The sequence below is a fragment of the Diceros bicornis genome, chromosome 38 (genome assembly GCF_020826845.1).
Source record: "Diceros bicornis minor isolate mBicDic1 chromosome 38, mDicBic1.mat.cur, whole genome shotgun sequence".
Lineage (NCBI taxonomy): Eukaryota > Metazoa > Chordata > Mammalia > Perissodactyla > Rhinocerotidae > Diceros > Diceros bicornis.
Window position 1 is genome coordinate 25,161,174 of NC_080777.1, and position 25,864 is coordinate 25,187,037.

Consider the following 25,864-nt stretch of genomic DNA (forward strand, 5'->3'; position numbering starts at 1 on the left):
GAAGGTAAAAGGTTAATGGCATGATAAAACATGCAACCAAATGATAGCAGACTGTTGTGCTATGGCACATCTTTTGGGTAAAACTCAGTTCTAGACACTTCAGTCTCTTGTTTTTTAAAAATATTTCTTCTCTTAACATTCCAGAAATGCGAGTATTTTCTAGAGTTTCTTGTAGTCCTTTACCTGGGGTTATTTCATCTAATCTAGTGCCTTTAATTAAAATCTATATGCTGATGACTCTCAAGTCTCTATAAACATCTCACTCTTTTTCTTGAGCACCAGACAGCAGAAATTCAGCTTCTTATGCAACATCACCTATTGGAAGTTTTCCAGGCACTCAAATTAAATTTATCTTCACTACACCATATTTGTCTTCTTCTTCTAAACTTAGTGACTGTCACCACCATACACTTAGTTGTTCAAACTAGAGTCCTCAAAGTCATCTTTTGACTCTTCTCTTTCCCTCTCCTTTATGTCCCATACCCAATAAGTCAAAAGAAATATGTTCATTCTCTCAGAGCAGGCCAGATCTACTTAGAAAAAATTGGATTATGACTCGTGGTTAAATCAGTAGCATGCATTGTGTATGAAGTATTTAAAAACATTTTTCATCTGTAAAGCACTACAAAATATTGACAAAAATATAGGAAGAACATATGGTAGAGTGGAAACATAAAAAGATATAGAGTCAAAAGTCATGAGTAAAAGTACTGACTCCAGTGTATATAGGCTAGGTGACCCATGGAAATCATTTATATTTGAGACCTGCTTTTTCACCTGTAAGCACTCCATCTGTTCACGCATTCAATGTGCAGGTACTGGGTTCCTACATGTCAGGAAATGTGTTATTTGTTGAGGATACAAAGAAGAAAAGACGAGTGAGACATTCCCTTTCCCTCAAGGAAGGAAGGGAAACACGCAAAATAATAAGTGGTTTAGAGTATGCATCCTCAATGGAAATCATATTGCCCCCAAGTGTGCAAGATTTGTGGGGTTTTTTTTTTGTAGTGGGCAAAAAAATTTACTCTTTATATGTATAAAGCACACATATACATACAGTACTTAGATATACAGTAGATCTGTGGTATTAACTGAATGCCAGTTCTGGGCTAATAAGCACATTACTATTCATTATTCCATTGTCCTCCACAACAACCTACAAGATAGGTATTATTATTTCCATTTCATAATGATAGATGGTTTGGAGAGTTTAACTACTTCAATAAATTTACTGGCTGACACTAGAACATAAGTTCATAAATGAGTCTTGTCTGAGTAGGTCTCTGTCTGAGTAGGTCATTGTTCTATTCCCAGTGCCTGGAACAGTTCCTGGCACTGAGAGGGCAGCCCAATAATATCTGTTGAATGGGTGGATTATTGTGAGTTAGGAATATGTGGGGAAGTCCAGAAGCCCATGATGTGTTAGATTCCAAATCCGGTTTCCCTAATCTTTATGTTATTGAAGGTGTCCAGTACACGGCTTTAGAATGGATTAATTGATCCATGGATAGATAGATGGACAGAACGGTCAGAGAGAGAAGAAAAGAGAGGAAAAAGAAGAAAAGAAAGAAGAAAAGAGGAAAAAAAGGTGGAGAATATCCCTTTTGATCTATAAGAGCTAGTGTGAGAATTAAAACAACAAATTTATATAAAAAAAGGAACCATAGAGAATAACTAAATGCAAGGTACCTGATAGAAGCTTCTTTGGCAAAAACATAATATGTTCCCTGATGATTCTCCCATGTAGTCAGTTCCTGCATTTTTATATCTCTTAGAGTCAAATTGTTATCTGCCACACTGCTTACGGACCAGCTTGTGGTTCTAATGTTCACAAAGCACTGCTGGAATTTGGGTGAACAATTATTTACCAAAACTTTTCCAAAAAAGGAAAAATTGCTGAATAATTAATTAATAAGCTAACAAAAGTACACATAAATATAGGACTATATTTCTACAAGAAATACAATCATACTTAATGTCATTAAATTGTCAAAGAGCTATTAATATAATTTTTTCAATGAAAATCATCTTTTTTCCCTTTAATTTGCTTCTTAGTGTAAGATCTCACGTGGTTATAGTAAAATTATTGGTCATGGATAAGTCTGCACTACATTTATGTTAGTGAACTATAATTATGAATTTCAATTACATATGGAATCCTGACTCCAACACATTTCATCTATATGTCCGTGAGCGAGGTCTTTAACTTCTGAGCTTCAAATTCTGACACCTATCTAATCAGAGTTATAAAGAGTAATAGGAAAATATACGTACAGCATCTAGCATAATATCTTGGCATAGAGGAGGTATTCAGTAAACATGGTTTCTTTTCTTGCTCAAAGAAACACAGGTAACTTCTTTTAACTTACCTAATTCAATAATTAAAATTTCTCCCTATTTCCATTGTTTTGAGTTGAGACTTTAATAATAAAGATGAGGTGGTGGCCAATATGGAATTCATTCCGTTTTATCCTTAACCTGCATGATACTGACACTATCTTAGCCCTAGCTTACTCAAGTTATATATATAACAAAACAAAACATCTTATTTATCATTTGGTTTTCCCCTAAGTTGACTAAATTTCTTTTTAAATAAAATTCATGCAGTATTAGATGATATATTTTAAAATTATTTCTGTATTATTTAAATTGTGCTATATGATCTATATTGCAATCACACATCAACATAGTAACCTAACAATTATTGAGACAAATCTGTACTATATGAGATCAAACACTATTTGAGCTTCAAATTAAAGATTTTGAAGACTTTTTGTTTTTTGGACCACAAGAAACTAAATAAATTTTATAGGAACATTTTGGTTCATCTATGGCTGGTACATTTAGTAACTTGCCAATGCCTCAAATTCATTTTATCCCAGGACCCAGAATAAGATGTGGGGTATGTGTTTGTGTGTGTAGGAGAGACTTTGGAGTCAGACAGAACTGGATATAAATCTCAGCCATGCTATTAATAGCTAATTAGCAAGTTATTTGACTTAGTTTCCTTATCTCTAAAATGGAAGACTTTTTGTGAAAATTAAAATGAAGATAATTCATGTATTGGGTTTAGCACAGTGCCTAGAGAACTAAGCAAATACTTAAAATTTTTAGCACTTTATTTTTATCATCATCATCATTTTCTGTAGGAGATTAGATATGTGTGACTAGTCCCTTCAAATTGACCTGTGAAACAAAAATGCGATTCTTAACTTACTAAATTAGAGCCAACTATAGAACGACTAATGGCAAGAAATCACAAGTCCATATCATACAATACTTTTAAAGAGCCTACCATAGCCCACTGTAGAAAGACCCAAGTGTTTCATTCTATTTTTCACAAGCTCAGCAAGCTCTTGTCTTTCTGACCTCCTGTAGAAGTTCAGTCGCTGCTGGGTGATTTTCTCAGCTGTTTTACCGGAGTGTTTGGGACCTTTTCTGCTCAGCCTTCGGGCCCACTGCATGCTCTTTCTCCGCAGCAAGGGATGGTCAGACTGGTCACTGGAGGTCGAGTTGCGGTGGTTGCTCCGATGATGACCTTGCTCTTTGGAGTCTTTAGTGTCTTCCCATTCTTCCACACTGATAGATATTTGAGACTTTAAAGGAAATGGATATTGACAATTAGATATTTTAGGAATAACTTTAGCCTGGAGTTATACTAATATTTTTTGTTAATATCTTCATATAATTATATATCTCATGAGTTTTCACAGAAAGAGCAAAATGATAATCAATACTAATTTTCTGTTACTAAAAATATTATTTGAAAATACATTCTTTTGAACTTATATATGAACAAGATAAAATATGTTTGCATCCTCCAATATAAGTCAAAAGATTTACTGTTTTATGCATCAGTTATCTTATCAAATGACTACCAGCACAGAGTTGTTTGAAACGACAAACACAAACAGCTAGACATATTACAATTTTATTCAAATAAAGTCCATGCAATGGACTTTTCTAAATCTACTACAAGTATTTCATGTAAAATTTCAATAATGATTATAAAAATTGTTTTGTTTTTTGAATTAATATTTATAAAGGCTTTTAAACTATTGCTCTTTCTAAAGATGGCATTAGAATGAGCTTTATAAAAGCGAATTTTTTTACTCCCTCATATGACCCAGAACAAAAAGCACTTTTTAATTCATGCATTAATTATTCATCAAATAAAATGTTTTCTGATTAAATTATTAAAACATATTTTAGGAACTGTTCTCAATATTCTAAGTGAAAAAATATGTTGCAAATATTAATATTTCATAAATGTATTCTAGAATCACAAATAAAACCTAAGTCAGGCTATTTTCCATAAGTGGGAAAAACAATGAACAAACTCATAAAGTCTACTTTGATTTACTCTTTTATTACTAAATCTGATTTTAAAGTAAGAACCTCTCCTTTGATTATAAGCCCTTAATAAATAAAAGCTTCCTGTTTTAAAATTGTTGCTTTTCATACCAGGAAGTCGTATGAAATGCCACATGATCAAAGCAGAAAGTCTTATTTTCTAAAAGCATGCACATGCAAATTAATAGCCTCCTGGACTTTAGTGTACACAAGAGCAGTATTCATGAATCTGCTAATTGTGTTTCCCATCTATGGATGGAAGTTTGAGCTTCAGCTCTAACATGCATGTGTTGCCGGCTTTCAAATAGAACTGAAATTACCAATTTAAGTAAGGTCAGGAGGTACGTCCAATAAAATCCTTTAGAAGTGAATATAAATTATGGAAGCTCCGTCAATGCCTTACATACAACTCCTAGTGGCAAGCTATGAAATTACCTCACACTTAAATTCAATAAATAATGTAAATATTCATCCACATTTGTTTCAAAACAGCACTGTATCAGGGTGAAATCAAAAATAATTTATTTAACCTTCATGTCTTCATGATAAGAGAACAGTGCATAAAAAAATTTTTACAAACCTTATTTAGCTATCAGAATTTAAATTGGAAGTATTAAAATTTTTAATGCCATGGGTTTGCAATAATGGATAACTTTATAAGTGTTAACTTACTCTAGTCTCACTTACTTGATAATATACCGAAAATCCTCTTCTATGGAAGTAAAATACATAAACACTTGAGTACTATCTAGCATCAGTAAAGAATATCAATCTTTTTTCAGTAGTTTGTTTATATGTACTTTGTAGCAAAAATGAGTACGTTAGTTCATTCATATTTAGACACTTGGATTGCAGTTTGACTTTTTTGTACTTTTATTGTCAGAAGCCTAATATAATTATTAACTTGAAAAATCAAGATTTAATACTAATGTTTGTGAGAATGAAAAAAGATATTTGCATATTGCTATGGTCTGATCTGAATGTCTGTGTCCTCTCAAAATTCATATGTCGAAATCCTAACCCCGGAGACTAAGGTATTAGTAGGCGGGGGATCTTTGAGAGGCGATTGGTTCACGAGAGTAGAGCCTTCATGAAAGGGATTAGTGCCCTTATAAAAGACATCCCGCAGAGCTCTCTAGCCCCTTCCACCAAGAGAGGATACAACAAGAAGTCTGTGACCAGAAGAGGGCCCTCACCTGACCATGCTGCCACCCTGATCTCAGACTTCCAGCCCCCAGAACCGTGAGCGATAGTTCTCTTGTTTATAGGCTACCCAGCCTGTGGTATTTTGTTATAGCAGCCCAAACCGACAAAGGCACATATTTTATATGAAATGCTTCTAGGAACGTATAGTTCAAAAAGGAAATGAAAAATTTATACGGGTACTTCCAGCAACTTTCATATAAATTTAAAACATTATCATTTTTTGAAAGTTACATTATTTTCCAAATATTTATCAAACCTAATATGGTTGAAAAAAGGCTAAAAACATTTCTTCACAAGAAAAACAACTGAAAACTTTATAAATGAGAAAGTGTTTCTTATGCTTAAAATAGCTTAATTACATTCATTGTTTTTAGGAAGGTAGAAAGTGTCAGATTCACAAAATATATCAAACATTCTTTTCCACACTCCACACACACACACACACACACCCCTCTCAATTCAACTTCCTCTCAGTTTTTTATTGAACAGTTGTTCATGTCACAGGTTATTGAGCAATCTGTGGAACAAAGTGGTATTTTAAAACAAATCCATTCACTCAGTAGTTTGAAAGCGACTGTTGGTAATCTGGATTCCTGACTCCCTTAAGAAGAGTTTTATAGCCTTTATAACAGACTTAAACTGTGCTATTTGATTTGTGATTGAAGACATTCTGAAATATTGCTAAAGAAGAAAACAGAGGAAAATGAAATCACTGAGGATGTGTTAGCTTAACTTTTTATAAAAGAATTTGTATCTAATGTTCTCCATTAAAGAAAGGTTAAATTATTAAAATATTTGAGAGATCATTTAAATTTAAATCCATAAGCACCATGGCTAGTGACTCTGGGTCCTATGGAAATTTCTTCTTATTAAAAACAAATCCACAGAAAGATGTTTCCCTATTTTCCATAAAAGCTCAGCTTAATATGTTCATTTCATCTCTGATCTAAGAAGAGACAGAAAAGAACTAGTTACATTGTATTTAGATGTATTTTCAGAATCACAGGCATAATCAGAAAATAAGTAACATTATAGTCTAAAAACTGCTGGATTTGGAATCAAATACTAGGTTGTATTTTCAATCACATCAGGGCAATACTTCATGACTTGAGCAAACCAAGTGAGCTTCTTGAAAAATAGTGATAATACATATCCCAGTTTTTATGACAAAAACAAACAAAACTTATGAGAATCTAGTAGTAAATCTCTAACATAAATCCTAAAGCCAAATAATTACTCAAGAATTTAGGTTCAAATAACAGCTTTTTTCAAGCTAATCATTTGGTCGAATAATAAAAACTATTTCAATCTCTTGATCTCATTTTCCATATCTAAAAATAAAATATTCATCTACATGTTCTCTTAGGTACCTTTCAATTTCATCTATTATTCTATGAATATAAGGTTTACCCATAGTAGGTGGAACCTCCATTAACTCACCATTCCAATTTGATAACTTCAAAAGTCAAAATTTAATTTTATATCCAAGTGAAAATAATTCCAGCTTCTCTATTTAGAAACAATGTAAATAATCCACAAACATGCCATTAGTTTTCTACTACTGTCGAACAGAGCACATCTCCCTATCCTCTCTTCTTTTTCCTTCTCTCTCTCTCTCTCTCTCTCATATCTAGCATCTAGCTTTCCGTTATTATCCCTGAAGGAAATTCAAGCCTAGTCACTTTTATTTTCATGAGGTAAGTCTCCTTTTTTATTATTTGTTCTAAATTTACACATTAAGTTGTATATTCACACATCTTTGGTGATGTGGTTTTCTGTGTATGTGCGAGTGTGTGTGTGTTTAATTAAATCTTTGCTTTCTTTGGTATCTGTGGAAACCTAGCTAATTTATTGTCTTGCTATTATTTCTCACTTTGGTGGTTATTTTTTCCCCTGAGCCGTCAAAACTGTTATTCAGAAACAACTAGTGTACAGGGGTTTCAATTGCCTAATGCCTTTCCTAGTGCCTTAAGCCCGGAAAATCTTACTTTTTTCTTCCTTCTTTAGAACCTTGAGTACTATCATCATGTAATTGCTAACAACATGGTGGCTGTCTTCTCCTAGAATTTAAATAGCTCATCTGAGTCCTAGTAAAGTGACTTATAAATATGTAGATGATAGATAGATGGCATATATGTTACTTATTTTATTTTTCATCACATATTTAAGAAGTTACTCCAAAAGAACTACTTCAGTTTTCCAATTTATACAGACTAAAATATGGGGAATGTATGTGGGAATGGATATTAAGGGTGAGGGATAATGGTGGAAGAAACACAAATTTGGATCACACAGAATTTAGTGATATGGGCTCACTAAGCAGAGATTCTGCATTTAAAGTTGCAGGCTGGGGAGTTAGAAAGGACTCAAACAGATTGGTTGGTTCACTGAAAAATGGACAAAAAAGTGGCCCACAGTAAGCAAGCTGAAAATGCTGGACCTAACATGGTTTAATCTAAAGCAAGGGATTCAAAGGCTCAGGGAGATTGGATTGTAAGAGTAGATTTGTCATGTAAGACCTACTGACCCACACTGAGAGGGTCCAGAAGGCATACCTTTCATCACAATTATGAGAAATAAATTTGTGAGGGGAACCCCAGTATCCTTGAAGAGCTCCATGACGGCCCTTTTCTCTAGGCCACAACTTAGAGTAGCAATGTTACTGCACAAAATTGGGGTTATCTTCCCTGATGCACATAAAGAGCCAATTATTATAGCATCGGCTTTTGAGAAAAGAAAAAAGCTTTATTGTGAGATTGATCTGCAAGGAGACAGGAGGCATAAACTCTCAGATCTGTCTCCCTGATTCAGGATTTGGGGCAAAATTTAAGAGGTTATGGAAAACAGGCTGGTACATGGAAACACTGGTGGGGCAGGTGTCGATTGGAGGGCTTTCAGTATTTATGATAAGGTTTTCAACATTTATGGTAAGGTGTGGAAGGGGTTTTAACACCAGATCTTCCTACACAACAGACCCCTTGCTTCTGATAAGAGTCCGACTTTCGAGTTCCAGTTGTATCCTGGTCCTTTGGTTCTCTGGGAGGAGAATCTTTGGTTCCGGAGTCATTTCAGGTCAAGATTTTCTCCTCTGCACATGCTTTGTCTATGTGACTCTGCAAATTTTCTGAAAAACAACTCTAAGTTCCTCTGTTGATAAGATGAGCTCAGTTGGGACTGGTCTTAGAGTGCCCGTGTTTATAGCAACTGCAATCACTCACTTGGGAAACCTAAATGCAATGGGAGTAATTAGATCCCAAAGGGTCTAGTCAAGTGGTGGCACTCAACGCCAAAGGCAAGGTGAGCGTCATTACTGCAATGAACAGCAGAGTCAAAGCAGCAATCAGAATAGTCTGACTTGAAAAGATGTTCAATATCACTAATTATCAGGGAAATGTAAATCAAAACTACAATAAGATATTACCTCACACCCATCAGAATGGCTATAATCAACAAGACAAGAAATAACAATTGTTGGAGAGGATATGGAGAAAAGGGAACCCTCATACACTGCTGGTGGGAATGCAAACTGGTGCAGCCACTATGGAAAAGAGTAGGGAGATTTCTCAAAAATTAAAAATAGAAAAACTATGTAATCCAGCTATCCCACTACTGGGTATTTATCCAAAGAACATGAAATCAACATTTCAAAGAAATTTATGCATCCCTTTGTTCATCGCAGCATTATTCACAATAGCCAAGATGTGGAAGTACCCAAGTGCCCATCAAAGAATGCATGGATAAAGAGGATGTGGTATATATATACAATGGAATATTACTCAGCCATTAAAAAGACAAAATTGTGCCATTTGTGACAACATGGATGGACCTTGAAGGTATCACGCTAAGTGAATTAAGTCAGACAGAAAAACACAAACACCGTATGATTTCCCTCATATGTGGAAGATAAACAAACACATAAATAAGGAGAAAAGATTGGTTGTTACCAGAGGAGAAGAGGTCGGGGGAGGGCAAAAAGAGGTAAAGGGGCACATATATATGGTGACAGATAAAAACCAGACTATTGGTGGTGAACACGATGCAATCTACACAGAAACTGAAATATAATCATGTACACCTGAAATTTACACAATGTTATAGGCCAGTATGCCCTCAATAATAATAAAAAAAAGAATAGTCTGACTCACACAGACCCATGGCATTGGCTAATCAATCATGGTGTTCCTAAACATGAAATACATAGGAAGCCTATTAAATTCTTACTTGATCTGCATAAGCAGAAAACTTTTAGGTCAAGTGAACAAAAATCTAACCTGAATCATAAATATAGAAAGTAACCAGCCCCTCAGGAAATTCCCAGATTTGAGCCAGTTTACAGACACGGGACCCCTTGAGTGAAAGAGTGGCTGGTTCCTTTTGAGGAAGGACCCCAGTATACTGCCAAAGATTTATACCAATAGTCTTTTTCCCAGCCTTCCCCGAAGGGACATATGACCTTTTACCAGGGTAACTGTGCACTGGGAAATAGAAAATAATCAGAACTTTTGGAGACTACTGGACACTGGGTCTGAACTGATACTAATTCCAAAAGACCCAAAACATCACTTTGGTCCACCAGTTAGAGTAGGGGCTTATGGAGGTCAGGTGATCAATAGCTCAGGTCTGTCTCACAGTGGACCCAGTAGGTTCCCAAACCCAACCTGTGGTTATTTCGCCAGTTCCAGAATGCATAATTGGAATAGATATATTCAGTAGCTGGCAAAATCATCACATTGGCTCTCTGACCATACTCAACTTGTGTGGTGGGAAAGGCCAAGTAGAAGCCACTAGAACTGTCTCTACCTAAGAAAATAGTAAACCAAAAGAAATACTGACTTCCTAGGAAGGGATGGCAAAATTAGTGCCATCATCAAGACTCGAAGGACGCGGGTGTGGTGATTCCCACCACATCCCCATTCAACTCATCTATTTGGCCTGTGTAGAAGACAGCTGGGTCTCAGAGAATGACAGTGGATTATCCTAAGCTTAACCAGGTGGTGACTCCAACCGCAGCTGCTGCACTTGAGGTGGTTTCATTGCTTGAACAAATTAACACATCTCCTGGTACCTAGTATGCAGCTATTGATCTGGTAAACGTCTTCTTCTCCATCCCTGTCAATAAGGAACTCCCGAATCATTTTGTCTCAGTTGGCAATCCAGCAATACATCTTCACTGTCCTACCTCACTGGAATATCAACTCTCTGGCCCTACGTCATAATTTAGTTTGCAAGGATCTTGATACACTTCCCTTCCACAAGATATCACACCAGTCCATGACACTGATGACATGCTGATTGGCCCAGTGAGCAAGAAGTAGCAACTACCCTAAACATATTGGTAGGACATTTGCATGTCAGAGGGTGGAAAATAAATCTGGCAAAAACACAGGGGCCTTCTACTTCAGTGAAAATTCTAGGGTCCAGTGGTGTGGGCCATGTCAAGATATTCCTTCTAAGATGAAGGATGAGTTGTTTCATCTGACTCCTCCTACAACCAAAAAAGAGGCACAACATTAGTGGGCCTCTTTGGATTTATGGGCAACATGTTCCTCATTGGGTGTGTTTCTCTGGTCCATTTACTGAATGACCCCCCAAACTGCCAATTTTTTAGTGGACCCCAGAGAAGAGAAGGTTCTGCAAGACCTTCAGGCTGCTGTGCAAGCAGCTTTGCCACTTGGGCTATGTGTTTTAGCAAATCCACTGGTGCTTGAAGTGTCAGTGGCAGAGAGGGATGCTGTTTGGAGCCTTTGGCAGGCCCTTATAGGTGAATTGCAGCTCAGGCCCTTAGGATTTTGGAGCAAAGCCCTTCCATCCTCTGTGAATGACTTTCCTCCTTTGAGAATACAGGAGACCCCTTAAGGCCTTTCTTAGTATTATACTCTGTGATTTAGGTCAATGGATGGCTGCAGCAACCCATTCTGGACAGAACTACTCATGACCCAGACCATCAGTCAGGAATGAAGGTTCCAGTCACTTAACCAGGGGAGGTGCTTGCTGAAGGCAAAGAAACTACAAAATACAAAGGTTAGTGGAAGAAAGTAGTTATAAATACCAGCTATGACCACATGAACAGTTACAGAAATGAGGGCTGTAATCGCCATGCATATTTCTTCCTTATTTTGTTATGAATATATTTGCCTGTGTGTGTGTATTAAGCAAATGTTTTTGTTTTCTTCCCCCTCTTATCCTTGATCATGTAACATAAGACGTATAGATTTTATATCATAGTATTTAAGTATTGCTAATTTTATATTTTAATGTTAATTTACATTTACATTGTTTATTTTGTTTAGGAAAAATTGACATTGTATTTAAGTTACAGGATATCAGGGAGATGAGTAAACACCACTCAAGGAGTTTAGCTCCTCTTTTGTGAAGGAGTTAGTGTGTTTTCATTTGTATGCAAGATAGCTGTATTGTGTTAGGTAGAATCAGGACCTTGTTCAATTGTCTTTATTTGGAAATTAAATATGGCTTAAAGAGATGTGTAAGGGTGCCAAATTGACGAGTGGAGTTGTGATGGTTAATTTTACGTGTCAACCTGACTGGGCCACCAGGTGGCCGGACGTTGGGTCAAACATTATTCTGGGTGTGTCTGTGAGAGTGCTTTTGGATGAGATTAACAACTGAATTGGTAGGCTGAGTAAAGCAGATTCTCCTCCCTGATGTACGTGGGCCTCATTCAATCAATTGAAGGTCTGAATAGAAGAAAAGGCTAAGTTAGAGGGAACTTCCCCTGCCTGACTGCTTGAGCTAGAACATCGGTCTTCTCTTGCCCTTGGACTGAAAATTCCACCACTGGCTCTCCTGATTCTCAGGCCTTCAGACTCAGACTAGAACTATGCCATCAGCTCTCCTCGGTGGGTGTCCAGCTTACCAACTGAAGGTCTCGGGACTTCTCAGTCTCTATAATTGCATGAGCCAATTCCTTATAATAACTACACATACACACACACCACATATATACATCCTGTTGATTCTGTTTCTCTGCAGAACTCAGATTAACACAGTGAGTTATAGCTCTTTACCATATGCTCTTGGTGCAGGTGTGGAATCATCAGTCTCAACATCCTGACCAGATTTTGGGTGGAGGTGTCCATCCTATGAAGTTTGGTCTCAACAATTGGCACAGCAAGCAGAGAATCGAGGCAATGGCCACCGCCACTGAGGGTCTTTCTTCTTTTGCTTTGGCTTGTTAACTGGTTGTGCTCCTGCTGGTAAGCATGCTTTTTGAGTTGTGTTGCTGTCTACTGTCAAGCTTGTGCTTTGACCTGTGTAGTTTTATGCTGCATTTGTTGAGTTCTTTCAAGCTTCTGTTTAGATTTAATCAATCTAATTTGGAAGTTTCAATAATTGGCATTTAAGGACAGGAGTAAGGGATTGGGGCTCCTGGGAAAGTGGCCCTTTGTCATATGTCTCAGGACTATCTGTGGGTTTCATATTGAATTGTGTGTCTAGATTCCAATAAGAAGCATGACTGACACTAAGTTCAGAGGAGCGATGCTTACTCTGTGACCATGGGTTGTGTGTTTCAACCAGGTATGGGTTTCCATTCTATAGAGCATTCAGGGCAAGACTGACACCCCGTGCATTATACAGGTCCATTGTGCGGCTGCTTGTGTGGAGGAAGAGGAGTTGCCATGCAGAGGTCCACACCCCTGAAAACAGATAGCCCACTAGGACCCTACAAATTGCTTCTGCTTCTGCTGCTGCCTATGCCTCTGTAACAACAAAGACCCCGATCCCCACAGTTATAAGAAAAAGTACCCATGGGCATAGCCAAAGGGTTAATTCAAAACTGAGTTAAAATCCGATAAAGCAACCGTTGCCATCAGGGAGGTCCATAACTCTGATGATACTGATTTGAGACCCTCTGGAGGAGGAGACTTACAAATATGGGCAGGGTAGAAAAGATCCCCCAAAGTGTCTAACACCCGAAGGCAACAGCAACAAAAAGCTGGGGATACACGAGGAGGAAACAAGATTACTGGATACATGGGAGGAAGCAAACTCCTGAAAGAGAAGTCCACAATTTGTCCTACTTGAAAATTCCTAATTTGCTAAAAGAATTTATGTAAGACAAAAAGACAAAAGGGAGCTGATTGGATTTGTGCCTTTGCAACACAGGTTCCAAATGAACTTGAACATCTGAGGTGTAACCAACTGGCAAACTTTCAGGGCCTTTTTTTTTTTTTTTGAATTGGGCTTCAAATTATAGTTATGACTGGAGATCCCACTAAATTTAAACAAAGTACCCTAAATATGGAGAGTGTGCTAAAATTAAGGCAATCCCTACACTCAAGGGAATCATCAAATATAAAATAGAGGACAAATAAGTATGCTTCATCTTAACCATCAGAACTATTGCCTTGCTTAAATTCTCCATGGTCAGAACACCTACTGCCCTAAAATATCCCCTAGTAGACATGAACACTCTGATTCAATGAGTAACAAGTTAAAATGAAATGAAATAATAAAATCTTTGGCACTTAAAATCGGTTTGACAAAATGGGACCGTATGAACCTTCTGTCTGCCCAATATAATTAGTTAATATGGCCTGCAAGGATTGAGCAGGGCTTTCAAAGATTGAAATCCATTATATAAGAACTATTTAGAAAAGAGATGATAACCACCACAGTTTCTCCATTTAACATCTCAATTTGACCCATTTTTAGACCTGGAAAGAATGAATAGAGCCCCACAGTAGAGTATGTCTACCTCAATGTCCTGGTCCTACATATTAAGGTCCCACACCCAATGTTATTGAAATTACTGCCTCCATTCAATCAGCAATTGGTAAATATTTTGCAGTCATAGATTTGACTAATATGTTCAGCGTAGTGCCTATTTTGACAGCCTCTCAGCTAGTTTCCCTTCACCTCTGGAGGGACACAATACTCCTTTACCTGGCTACACATAAAGTACCTCAACAGCCCTGCAATCACACACAATCTTTGCAGGCAAGATCTTTACTGCAGGAACACAGGTGTGATGATTTCTCTTCCAAGGAGATTTTTTGACACACTCATTCAGGAAATACAAGCATTCACAAAGGAGCTCACAAAAAGGGAAGGGCCATTGTCCCACACAAAGTACAAGGTCTATCAACTTAGTAAAATTTCTGGGCGCTATTTGGTCAGTCAAAAGTTGCCCCATCTCTGACACTGTCAAGAAACAATTACTGACGGACAATATTAAGACAAAGCTATCATGTCTTATGTCTTTTTAGGTTCTAGAGGCAGTATATTCTTCATTTACAATTTTTTTAAAGCTGTTATGCTGTTACTTGCAAATTGGCCCACACTGAATGAGGTCTGTTTCAACAAAAGTTTCTAGATTCTCTCCAAAGTGCAATACAACAGGTAATTTCATTAGTTTTCTCTTTCCCTCCTCTGCTCCCCACCCCTAGATTCCTTCACCATAGAATCCTTCACTAGTACCCTCTAGAGACTCTGAACCACTCAAAATGGCCAAATTGCCCATGGGCTTCCAGTGTAAGAAACCATCCTCCTTGGTCACATGCCGTACAGCATTAGAGCAGCAGTTGCTAGCTGCATACTAGGCTCTACTGCAATCAGAGCCTCTCACAGGCCCTGAGCCCATGACGCTCTACACTCAGCTGCTCATTATGGCTTGGGTCATGGAAATAGCACCCTGCAAGGTTGGCATGGCTATCAAGACCTCCTTGCTAAAATGAAAATGGTACCTACAGGAAACAGCCAAACTTGAGTTCTCTAGCATATCCCGCTTACAGGAGGGGAAAGCCTTCTCTGTCCTCAGTCTCTTGTCAGATATCATGGTGCTAGAGATGGTCACCCTTATTCCAGATCCCTTGGTCACTCAGGGAGCCCCTTGGGATCAACTGAGTGAGGCACGTATGGATGACCTCAAAACCATTCAATGTGATGGAGCTTGCTGGAGAATGCTGTGTTGGGTCTCTTAAGAGGACATCCCTGATAAAGAATAGAGCCCAAGGCCCAGTACAATTGGCCAAACTTCAGAGAGTCATCTTAGCACTGGGTGCCCTGGGTGATAATAGGTCCCATTTGCACATTTTTAGAGACTCTTGTGCCATTCTATCATCTGGTTGTCTGGTCAAGACAATGGCAGCAACAATTCCTTATCCAACATTGCCTTTTGTGGGGTAAAGAAATGTAGTAATCTCTTGTCTCATAGATACACAAAATATAAATCAAGACCACTCATGTTGTTACACATATTAAAACCACAATACAAGGCTCATCAAAACATTCCTTATTTCCTTCTGAGTTCCAGACATAATATAAACACAATATTTACATTTACATAGTGACCAAGCAAACATTTCACTTCTCCAAAATACATGACACTGGGCTTTTGAACAAGGCATGCAAGGGGACCTTCATCTCCCTACCAATCACAGGCTACAGGCCTGTGTATTATGTGTTGAGAAAGATACCTGTGACTGAGTTCAATAAATATATATTGAACATTTGTGCAAGACCCTGTCCAAGACACCTGGGGTAAAACAATGAAAAGACGGGTGTGGCTTAGAGATAACCCCCTTATTTCAAGTTTTATCTCTCAATATCCTCAGTTGAGGATTATGAAGTAGAAAAGAAATAAGAAATTAAGAGTATGAGAATACATAGAAAACTTGACTATCATGGAAGCCAAGGAAGAAGTATTTTTCATGGAAAGGAATGGGTGATGAATATTATCAAATAGTTCTTACTGTAACTTTTTTTACCTTCTAATATCCATGTCATAAATAATATCTATTGTAGTAGAGACCTGGAGGAGGAGGAGAAGTAATAAGAGGGCATTAGTTTACTTAGCACCATAGCATTGCCTCTGATGTGAGTTTTTTTAATATAGGTTATGCATCTTCCCTTCGTACAAGTATGGTATAGAGGTTACTGGTGACCTTGAGAAGTGAATTTTCTAAATAGCAATTTGCAATATTTAAGGGTTAATATTTCTCTAAAGCATTCATAACTCTTTTGAGGTGTGGTGTTCAGAAATATTTTTAAGTGTTTAATGAAGTTGCTTTTACGTCATGTTTCTACATCATATGGCTCTACCGATGCCACTAACACTAAAACTTTTTTCATTGTTTTTCTTATGGAGTCAGACAATCTCCACCTCTTTCACCGGGCAGTAGTGGAATGTTTTCATCTTCTCTGAAGGTATAGTACTTCTTTTCTCCTCAAAACAATTCATAAGTTCTTTTAAAGGTGGAGAGATAATATGATCAGCCTCAGAATTATCATTACTGCACATTTTCTAACGATTTTCTTTGTAGGTCTCAAGACATTTCTTCACTCTTCTAATAGTTATTTAATGTTGACTGTAGTGTCGCATGTTGATATGTGTCCCATAGGTCAAAGTCTGGCCCAAATCAAGACTGATTTCATCATCATTAGCTTTTGGTTTATAAGGAAACTAAGAAGTGGTTTTCCTTAACCAAATGATTTGTTTTATGTCCAGAAATAACCAAATGTAAGAGCATATTTGATTTCTACATAAAACGACCTTTTTGGGTATATATGTTTAGGTTTTTATGAGTTATACACGCTTACATATGTGTGTAGAGTATATTCTTATACACCTGAATAGCTTTAAACTCCCAAATTGACTTACAAACAAACAAAATCAACAAATAGAAGAGTATTGTATAAGTAGACAGGTTTAACATACCCTTAAAGGCATTCAAATGGTTTATATAATTAGAATCAGTTTCACTGCCAGCTCTGTCATTTTCACAGTACAGTTTTCACTTATCATTTTCCAGAGTTACAGGAATATATAGCCTAAAGCAATGGTTCTGAACATGTGTATATGTGTGTGTATGTAGACCCTACACACTGTAGGGTAGCTCAGGAGGCTACCATTCTGTCACCTCCAGCACACTACAGTCCAGAAGAAAGGAATGAAGCACGTAAAGTTTTGAAAAACTATTACAACGATTCTGAGTACAGCACCAATTCCACTACACCAAAAACATTTTAAACACACACACAACCACACACACTCACACACACATACACAATCCCATTCTCTTTTCCACCATTTGAGAACCACTGCCTAAAGCATATGCCAGTTGTGGATAAATGAGCCTGGGGAAAGAAAATTTCTCTGATATATGTAATGCCTTAATTAAAGAATAAATACAGTGATATAAGACTTGGTAGGCAGGAATATTCATATTCTTATGTAAAGAATCTACACAAAACAGTTTTATTGATCCAAGTATACTATTGTTTACAGATCACCACACCCTTATGAAGACCTAGGTGACTTAGATCAATCTGATAATTTTCCACTAGGTTCTGATTTTGTAGACTCCAGCAGCCATTCAACAAGGAGGTGTGACTAAAGGCTTAATTACTTCCTTTGGCAGTGCAAAGTGAAAGAATGATCTCCACAGAGTTTAAGATGTTAAATGGACACAATGCCACGACTACATAGTTAACTTAAATCAAATAGATTGGATGCATTTAAATAGCTTCTCACTAATAAGTGTGCCAGTAAGACTCTTACTAAGTTAAAAAAGTAAATAATGCAAGTAAGAAATGCTCTCCTGGGGTTGGAAATGAGCAAGAATCAGTAAAGCTAGAAAATATTATAAATAAAAATTGTAAAATAAAGTATAAAAATTCAAGAGTAAAATTTTTATAAGCGAGAAAGTAAAAGAAAATTACAAATGAGCTCAGACTCATGGAGTGTGTGTGTGTTCGAATTAGAATGAACTCGAAGTTAGTGAATATATCTATGTTTGACTAATATTACAAGGTATTTATCCAAGTAACAAGAATACTTATTACTACCTTATTTATAAATTTAAGTGTATTGACAAACATTTTCTGAGGCAATGTCATCCACTCAAAAAGGATGTACCAGTGAAAAATGATGCAATAACATCTATGTTACTCTAGGTACTTGGCCACAGAATTATTTGCCACTTACTCTGAAAATTCACTTAACACCTTTCTTCCTTTTTCTAACTTGTGAAATGATAATAATATGCTCCCTACAAAATATTTCTTCTGCTCTATGTTGGGAATCGGCCAAATTCACATATAGACAGTAAAAGGAGAAGCCAACATTTAAACCCAGATCATCTGATACAAGTCCGGTGCTCATTTGGCCAGGCAAAATACTTGGATAAATGATTTGTACCAAGAATAGGACTGAAGGAGTATCAATACAGAATGGCTAGAATATAGAGTATCTTAAAATTCAGCAACAAGAAATTTGACTCGATATAGTAGGCATCAAGCATCCATTTTAGATTTTTCATCATGTGGGTAAAGTAAGGAAAATGATCATTAATCTGTCTGTACTATGAAAGATATTGAAGGGAAGAAAATTTGGAAGTATCAAATCTAAGAGGTAATTAAATCCAAGAATAGGCATAAAATTTTTATGTCAGCTTTCCGAGTAATCTTTCTCTTACGTTTAATGATGCATTCCAAGCTTAGATAAGTGCATTTGGTCCCCAGTGGTGCTCAATAAATATTCGTAATTCTAGTAGATGATAAAATGGAGAGGATCTAGCAGATAATGAATTTGTTCTTCATGTCTAGGAATTAGAACAGTGAGGGCAGAAAACACAAATTTGTCATACATCCACATAGAGGGAACCATTGAACCACAAGAGCCAGTGAGTGTTCCCAAATCACGTGTAGCAAAAGAACAAAAGACTATAAACACAGCTTTAGTAAACACTTGATTATTTTTCAAGTGTCAATTCCCATGTTGATTCTCAAACAAAGCATTCGGAGATCTCAAAGAAGACGGTGGAAAAGAGAGAGGTGGCCAGAGATTGGTAGAGGCTGCTGCAGTGAAACCTAGTGATTAAAAAAAGAGGCTCTGGTGTCAGTGATAAATTCTAAAATCAAGTTGGCTGTGGCCTAAGTTTTAGATCTTGGTCAAGTTAACCGAATCTCTGCTCATTTAAAAATGGGAATAATATTATCTGCCAAATTGGCCTGTTGTGAGGATTAAATAAAATAATAAAGTGCTAGGGCCAGCCCCAGTGGCCTAATGGTTAAGTTCAGTGTGTTCTGCTTTGGCATGTTCTGCGTTGGGTTCCCAGGTGCGGACCTACACCACTCGTCTGCCAGTGGCCATGCTGTGGCGGTGATCCACACACAAAATAGAGGAAGACTGACAACACATGTTAGCTCAGGGTGAGTCTTCCTCAGCAAAATAAATAAATGAATGAATAAATAAATTAATTAATAAAAAATAATAAAGTGCTTAGCATTGTGCAGGGATCAAGATAAAGGCTCTGAGAGAGACTAGTTGCAATGAAGCTTAGCCTACCCTCAGGTGGAATATGGAGTACTTTCTGGAAGCTAAAGATGAAGCCCAGTCCTAGGAAAGGAGACAAAGGTGGACTGATGCATCTCCTTGGAGTCTTGAGTTCTAGAGCTAATCTCAGGGACAATGGGTTAGAAATAAGCCTTCAGATGGAAGACCACAGTAGCATCACCTAAAATGAGCTGTTATAGGCAGAAATTGAGGAGCAGAAAGAGAAAAAAAGTTTAAGAAACAAACCAGTGAAAACAGATAAAACAGGAATAACTCATAACATGAAAACTAAGAATAACAGAATTTTAAGATGTAGGAGATAATGAACCTTGTTAAATTTTATATGATATTAAAGCAAATTAAAGCTAATTTAAAATGCCAATGATTTTGGCTAAAAGAGATCTTTAGTCATGTACGAATAGGATTAATAAAGCAGTGGGGAGAAACTACGGAAGATGGGGATAAGAAAGAGAATGGACAGCATATCTGAACTTTTCTCAGAGTTCAACAGCAAGAGTGAAATAAGAAAAAAAATAGAACAAAAGGGGAAAAAATTTCTTGAGAATTGGGGAAACCTGTACATATCTGAAGCTAAAGGGAGAGTTGATGAGGGGGGGACAAAAACAAAAAACTAGAGTTGGAAAGGATAGAAATTGTGGAAGAAATAACTGGAATTACAAGGATAAATATCTTAATATCTAAAGTACAATTAGAGCTCTTTTCTTCATAAAAAGGATTGTAACAAGGACGCCTATATTGGAAGACTCAAACTTCCCAGTAAATTGGAGGGAAGACACTCTACTTACATGGGGAATTGATTGGAAGATTTTGAGACCTAGAATAATAGCTATGAGAAAGAAAGCAATTAGTGGCAAAAAGTTGTGAGTTAACTTGCAATTGGCTACCAAGATTCAGAAATGAGCCAAACTTTTGCCTTCCTGCATCTGAAATGGTTAAGTTAGAGAAGAGAGGTGATACTGATGCTTGGCATCTGAACAAAAAGTGCAGAACATATGAACCAACATACAGAACTACAACATAGCCAAAACCCACATCTAAAAGATTCACTCCACTTTCAAACATGAAACTATAAAGTTTTTAACCAAATACAAACTTTGTTCTTTCTGGGACATGGACTGAACTCGAACTAATGTTTCTACCACTGTGGACCAGGTCTGGACTCATGCCTGAGAATTCCCTTAGGAAAGATAAGGTGAAGCAACTTTGCTTGTGACATGCTATTAAAATGCTTCCTAAAATAATGTATGCCAATTCAATGCACTTGAAATTTTATTTGTGCATCAGGTCAGGCCAAATAATAGTATAAATTAAAAATTTTAGAAATATATGTTTGATCTCATTTGAACTCAAAATGTTATAAAACATATTCTAATACAGCAAATATAAGAACTCTAACATGAGCTCCCCAAAACCAGTATGTGCCAGGGCTATGTTCTGCAATGAGTGAAGATTTTAATTTGTTCAACCTGCAAGCAGCCTTGGTAGCTGAAACCCCCGAGCAGCTTCATGCCAAGCAAACATTACCATTTTCTATTGCACCATATGCGAAAAAGGTCAGAAAGCTGTGCTCTAAGATTGTATTCATTGAGCCCAAAGTGGAGCTTCCTTGGCAAATATTTAGTAAAGTCCAAAGGATTCAATATATGGGAAGAGAAAATAAGAATATTTAAAAATACAATAGAGTTAAAGCTTATAAAATCTTAAATAAATAATTTAAGATGTTTAAAATAATTTAATAAACAGAATTTGCTTTTATTATATGAATTCAGATCTATGATGTACAAGAAACAATAGTCATTATGTGTCAAAAATTTGGATGTTATGATAATACAGAACTGTTCTCCAAAATTCTACAAGCTCAAAAACAGACTTTTACTTTTAGTTGGTAACTTTGACACACAAGGTTATACTTAGTGGCCGGCCTTCTACCTTTGCTTTGACATTCAAAATGCAATTTTTAAAGTTGAATATGTTTCTGTTTGTAATGGTTTCATTAACTACATTAATGCTCTGGAGTTTGTGTTAAGAACTAAGACTATAACGACAATTATTTAGAATAGTTTATATGAAGAAAATGGGAAATAAAATTAAAAATGCAAGTCACATGAAGATAACATCAAGGTTTTACGACTATAAGAAGTGTACGTATACATACATATGTTATTAAGAATTTTATTTTTAACGTAGTAAATTATTGTCTCAGTTTAATATTATTAAATGTTAAAATTATGGCCTTTTCAAGACAATAAGTTAAAGCTATTAAAGAATACATTCAACATTAAAAAGTGTGCTAAAGGAATCCATCACAAGTCTTATTGTTTCCATGAGTCTTTGTAGGGGGACCAGTCAACAAGAAAGCTACTAAGGGAATGTTTTATATCACATGACGTCCACTCCCTTTCAGTCCCAGCTGATTGCTCAAGGACAGACTATCCATAGCTGGTAAGTGACTAGCTGGAAACGACCCCATACAGTCAAACATATGATTGCATTAATACCTAAACATGATTTAAAGACAAACAGGTAACATTAATTTGCAATCTTATTAGGAAAATATGAATACACTAACTTAAAAATAGAGCATCTAAAAGCATTTTACTTAATTTGTTTTATTTTAAAATCTGAAGTATTGAATTCAGTCTTTAAAATGTTTGCCTTTCACAGCTCTGAATTCCTATATGAAACCATATGAGGAAAGGGAGACAAGCAAAATACTTACTTGCGACGCTATTTCTCGAGACTGACACAAATGGAGGGAAAAAGAAACATACAAAATACGGTTTAAACAATGAGTAAACAATACATACATGAAACAATCAGCAGCAAGGACAAAATAGGACAGAAACCCACAGAACACTTATACTCTAATTATGTGTTTGATTATTTATCATACGGCTTTTGAATAAAATTAGGTAAAGAATAAGCTATTATTTTTAAAGTTTATGGGAATCCAGAATGTTGTTCTTGATAGATTGTTTTTGTTTTGTTAGTTTTTGCTAAAATTATCTTTCTAAGTTTTGACAGAAAGAAAAAATGGTCCTAGCAGAAGGAAATAAAACAATTGCCAGAACTTATGAGACTACTATATTCGTGAGAGAATATTTGACATAATTATTGATATTCAATAATCATTATTGATATTAATATCTGTACTATATTTTAAAATTTATATCTTACAGTAAGATTATTTTCCCACTATGTATAAATTTAAGTAAGTTTATAGAAATATTCTGAGCTTTCACATTGGTTATAGAGTTTAAAAATTGATCTGTCCAGTCACCATACAACCTCTAAATTTTAGAGGTTATAAAAATCATGCTATCTTATTCTTCACTTCTAAGGAATAATATTCTACTCATTTTTCGATAGGTAGAAGTGAAATTTTCAATTATATTCTTTGGCGTAATATAACTCAAGTCTAATTCATTATCTAGCATTTTAACTATTGTTACAAATATAAAAATTACATAAAAAACATTTGATTATAGGCTTCTTGACACTGTTTATCTCAGGATTCTTAATGCATGGCCTAATGAAATAAACATTGTTTGAGTGAATAAGTTCTCAGCAGAGAATGGGCAGCTAGAATTTCAAAACTATTCTATCTTAATCCTTATGAAAATAATATTATTAATGTGATTTTGTAAAAGGTACACTTTTATTTTAATAACGTATTTAAAATATTGTGTTCCAATTTAGTAGTAAAGAGTTAGCAATTGGTAGATGGGACAGTCAACGATTATTCCATTATGCACATTTTTTTAAAGCTATAGGATTTATTGACTATGAAAGTAACCAACGATCAGAGTAACATATTCCACAAATTTATTGTGTACTTTGTAAAGATGTTGGTTGGTACTTCAATATGCTTTAAAATGATCTCTTTCTAATTTCTAGTAAAATTTCACTAGTTACAGTATACTTCAAGCAAATGTGCTTTTCAGTACACTGGAAAACTGGAGGCAAATACAGGTCTACATTTTCTACCAAAAAATACATAGGAACAAATACGTTTATTAATTCAGAATTTTTAATATTTTTAAAAGATAGTACCATATCATATACTGTATGGTAGATAATACCCCTAGTGGGTCTTGGGTAGCATTTTATAATAAAAATTAATAATTCTGCAATGAAAAGTATGAATATTCACTTTAAGTAGAATAATAAACATTATAAATAATCTCACAACAATTCAAGTGAGGTTTTGCCACCAAATGAGTTTGGTGAGCTTTTAGATTTCAGAATTGTGGATAAAGGATTGTGGACAGAAATATCATTCTTCTTTGTCACCAAGAGGAACATGAGTCCTTGTCCATTCTCTATTTGTTTTTTGACCCAGGAGATTCTGATGTTTATCAAAATTTCCTTAAATAGACACATATGGAAGGTGGTAGACGTTCATCTGGCGTGGTGATACAGGACTAGGAAACAGGAACAGACTCAGCTGTACTCTGCTTTCCACGGACTGATTTTCCAGTCTCTGAATGCACCCCCACTTTACTCTGTGTTTGTATAAATCCTCCTTCCACTGATATACAGTCCACCAAAAAGACTGAGATTGTATTCCAGGTCTTTTATAAATTTTATAATTTTAATTTTGAATATTCTGTATCACCATTTGTCTTTTCAAAGATGCCTGCCAAAGTATTCAGTGTTTCCCCTACTCCCACAGCCAAAGCAGTGATATAAGTTATAATAACTTTTTTTTTCTCTGCATAGAACATGGGACGATACTGAAGACAGACTAGAAAATGATGTGGCATGAAAACCTACATCTTCCTTTAAAATGATTTTTTTTTTAACTCCGTGAAATAATAAGGAAGCAAGAGTCTTTACATTCGTTTATCCCTATTACATTCTTAAATGAAATGTTGGCATTTAATTAAAATTTCTGCATAAAATAGGACAGAATTTAATACTTGAAAGTATAAACTGAAGAAATGATCAATAAATGGGTCTAATATGACTACTTTATAGACATATATCTATAAGTTATTGTTTTTATTAGATACAAATATATGGCTTAAATATTTAGAAAACATTATGGTTTATTTTGAAAAATAGCAGCTCCCACCACAATCTCTTATTTTCCTCAGACAGGAACCATCTACTTTTACCTCTGTAAACTGAATAACTATTGGTCTTTATCTCTCTGTTTCTACAAAACACACTTGATTGTTGTTTTTTAATTTTTTCCGTTTCTGCTTTTCTCTATTGACTTCTCACTCTGGAAGAAAAGGAATTAATCTTTTCTACGTATTCTCCCACTTTTGCCATCTCCCATTAATTCAACATGCTTCAAGAGTAATATTGATTAGATCAAAATTGAGGGCGTATTATGACTAAGTACAATTTACAGATGAGCTATATAGGAAACATGGTTACTATTTATTTCCTGCATAAATTTTTTGTTGTTGGTGCTGGAATTGTATTCCTAGAGTTAATAACTGTCATATTTTCTTGATTACTTAATTAGATATGTACTTAATAGTTCATCCTGGACTCTTTGACAATTGTCTGATCTTTTTCTGCTACATGGAGAGGTATCAGGTGTTCTACAGACGCCATCTTCCTGAAGAAACCTCTCTGAAGCCTTCTGACCTGCTCCAGGTTGCCCTTATGCCTGATGGTCCTTTCATCACCATCCGGGAAATCTCCTTGGCCTCATACTTGTTGCCTGGTTTCCATAAAATATCTGGTTTCCTGCATACCATGATTCCTTTCTCAGTTTACTCCTTTTTGGTGGGAATAGTTTGTTTAGAAAGCAGGCATGGGAAGAATACTTTTGGAGAAAATGCTGAAATATGATTTATTCTCCTCTTACACAAATTTGGTAGTTTTGGTTGAATACAGAATTCTACTTTGGAAATAACATTCCCTCAAAATCTTGACGGCATTCTTCTATCGTCTTTTGGCTTGTAGTGTTGCTGTTGAGAAATCCCAAGTAATAGTGTGAATGTGACCTACCCCTTGGTCTCCTCCTCT

At 35.9% G+C, this 25,864-nt stretch overlaps 1 protein-coding gene across 5 annotated transcripts in view; it reads right to left on the bottom strand.

The window, feature by feature from the left end:
- Positions 1-25,864, bottom strand: part of KCNT2 (potassium sodium-activated channel subfamily T member 2) — a 348,393-nt gene that overhangs the window by 24,705 nt on the left and 297,824 nt on the right. For 3 of the 5 annotated variants that reach the window (XM_058533725.1, XM_058533722.1, XM_058533727.1), the window contains 2 exons: positions 22,596-22,616; positions 3,296-3,596 (listed from right to left, as the gene is read on the bottom strand). In XM_058533725.1, the coding sequence (XP_058389708.1) occupies positions 3,296-3,596; positions 22,596-22,616 (322 nt within the window). The remainder of the gene's footprint in view (positions 1-3,295; positions 3,597-22,595; positions 22,617-25,864) is intronic. The other 2 variants (XM_058533726.1, XM_058533723.1) reach the window with 1 other exon arrangement.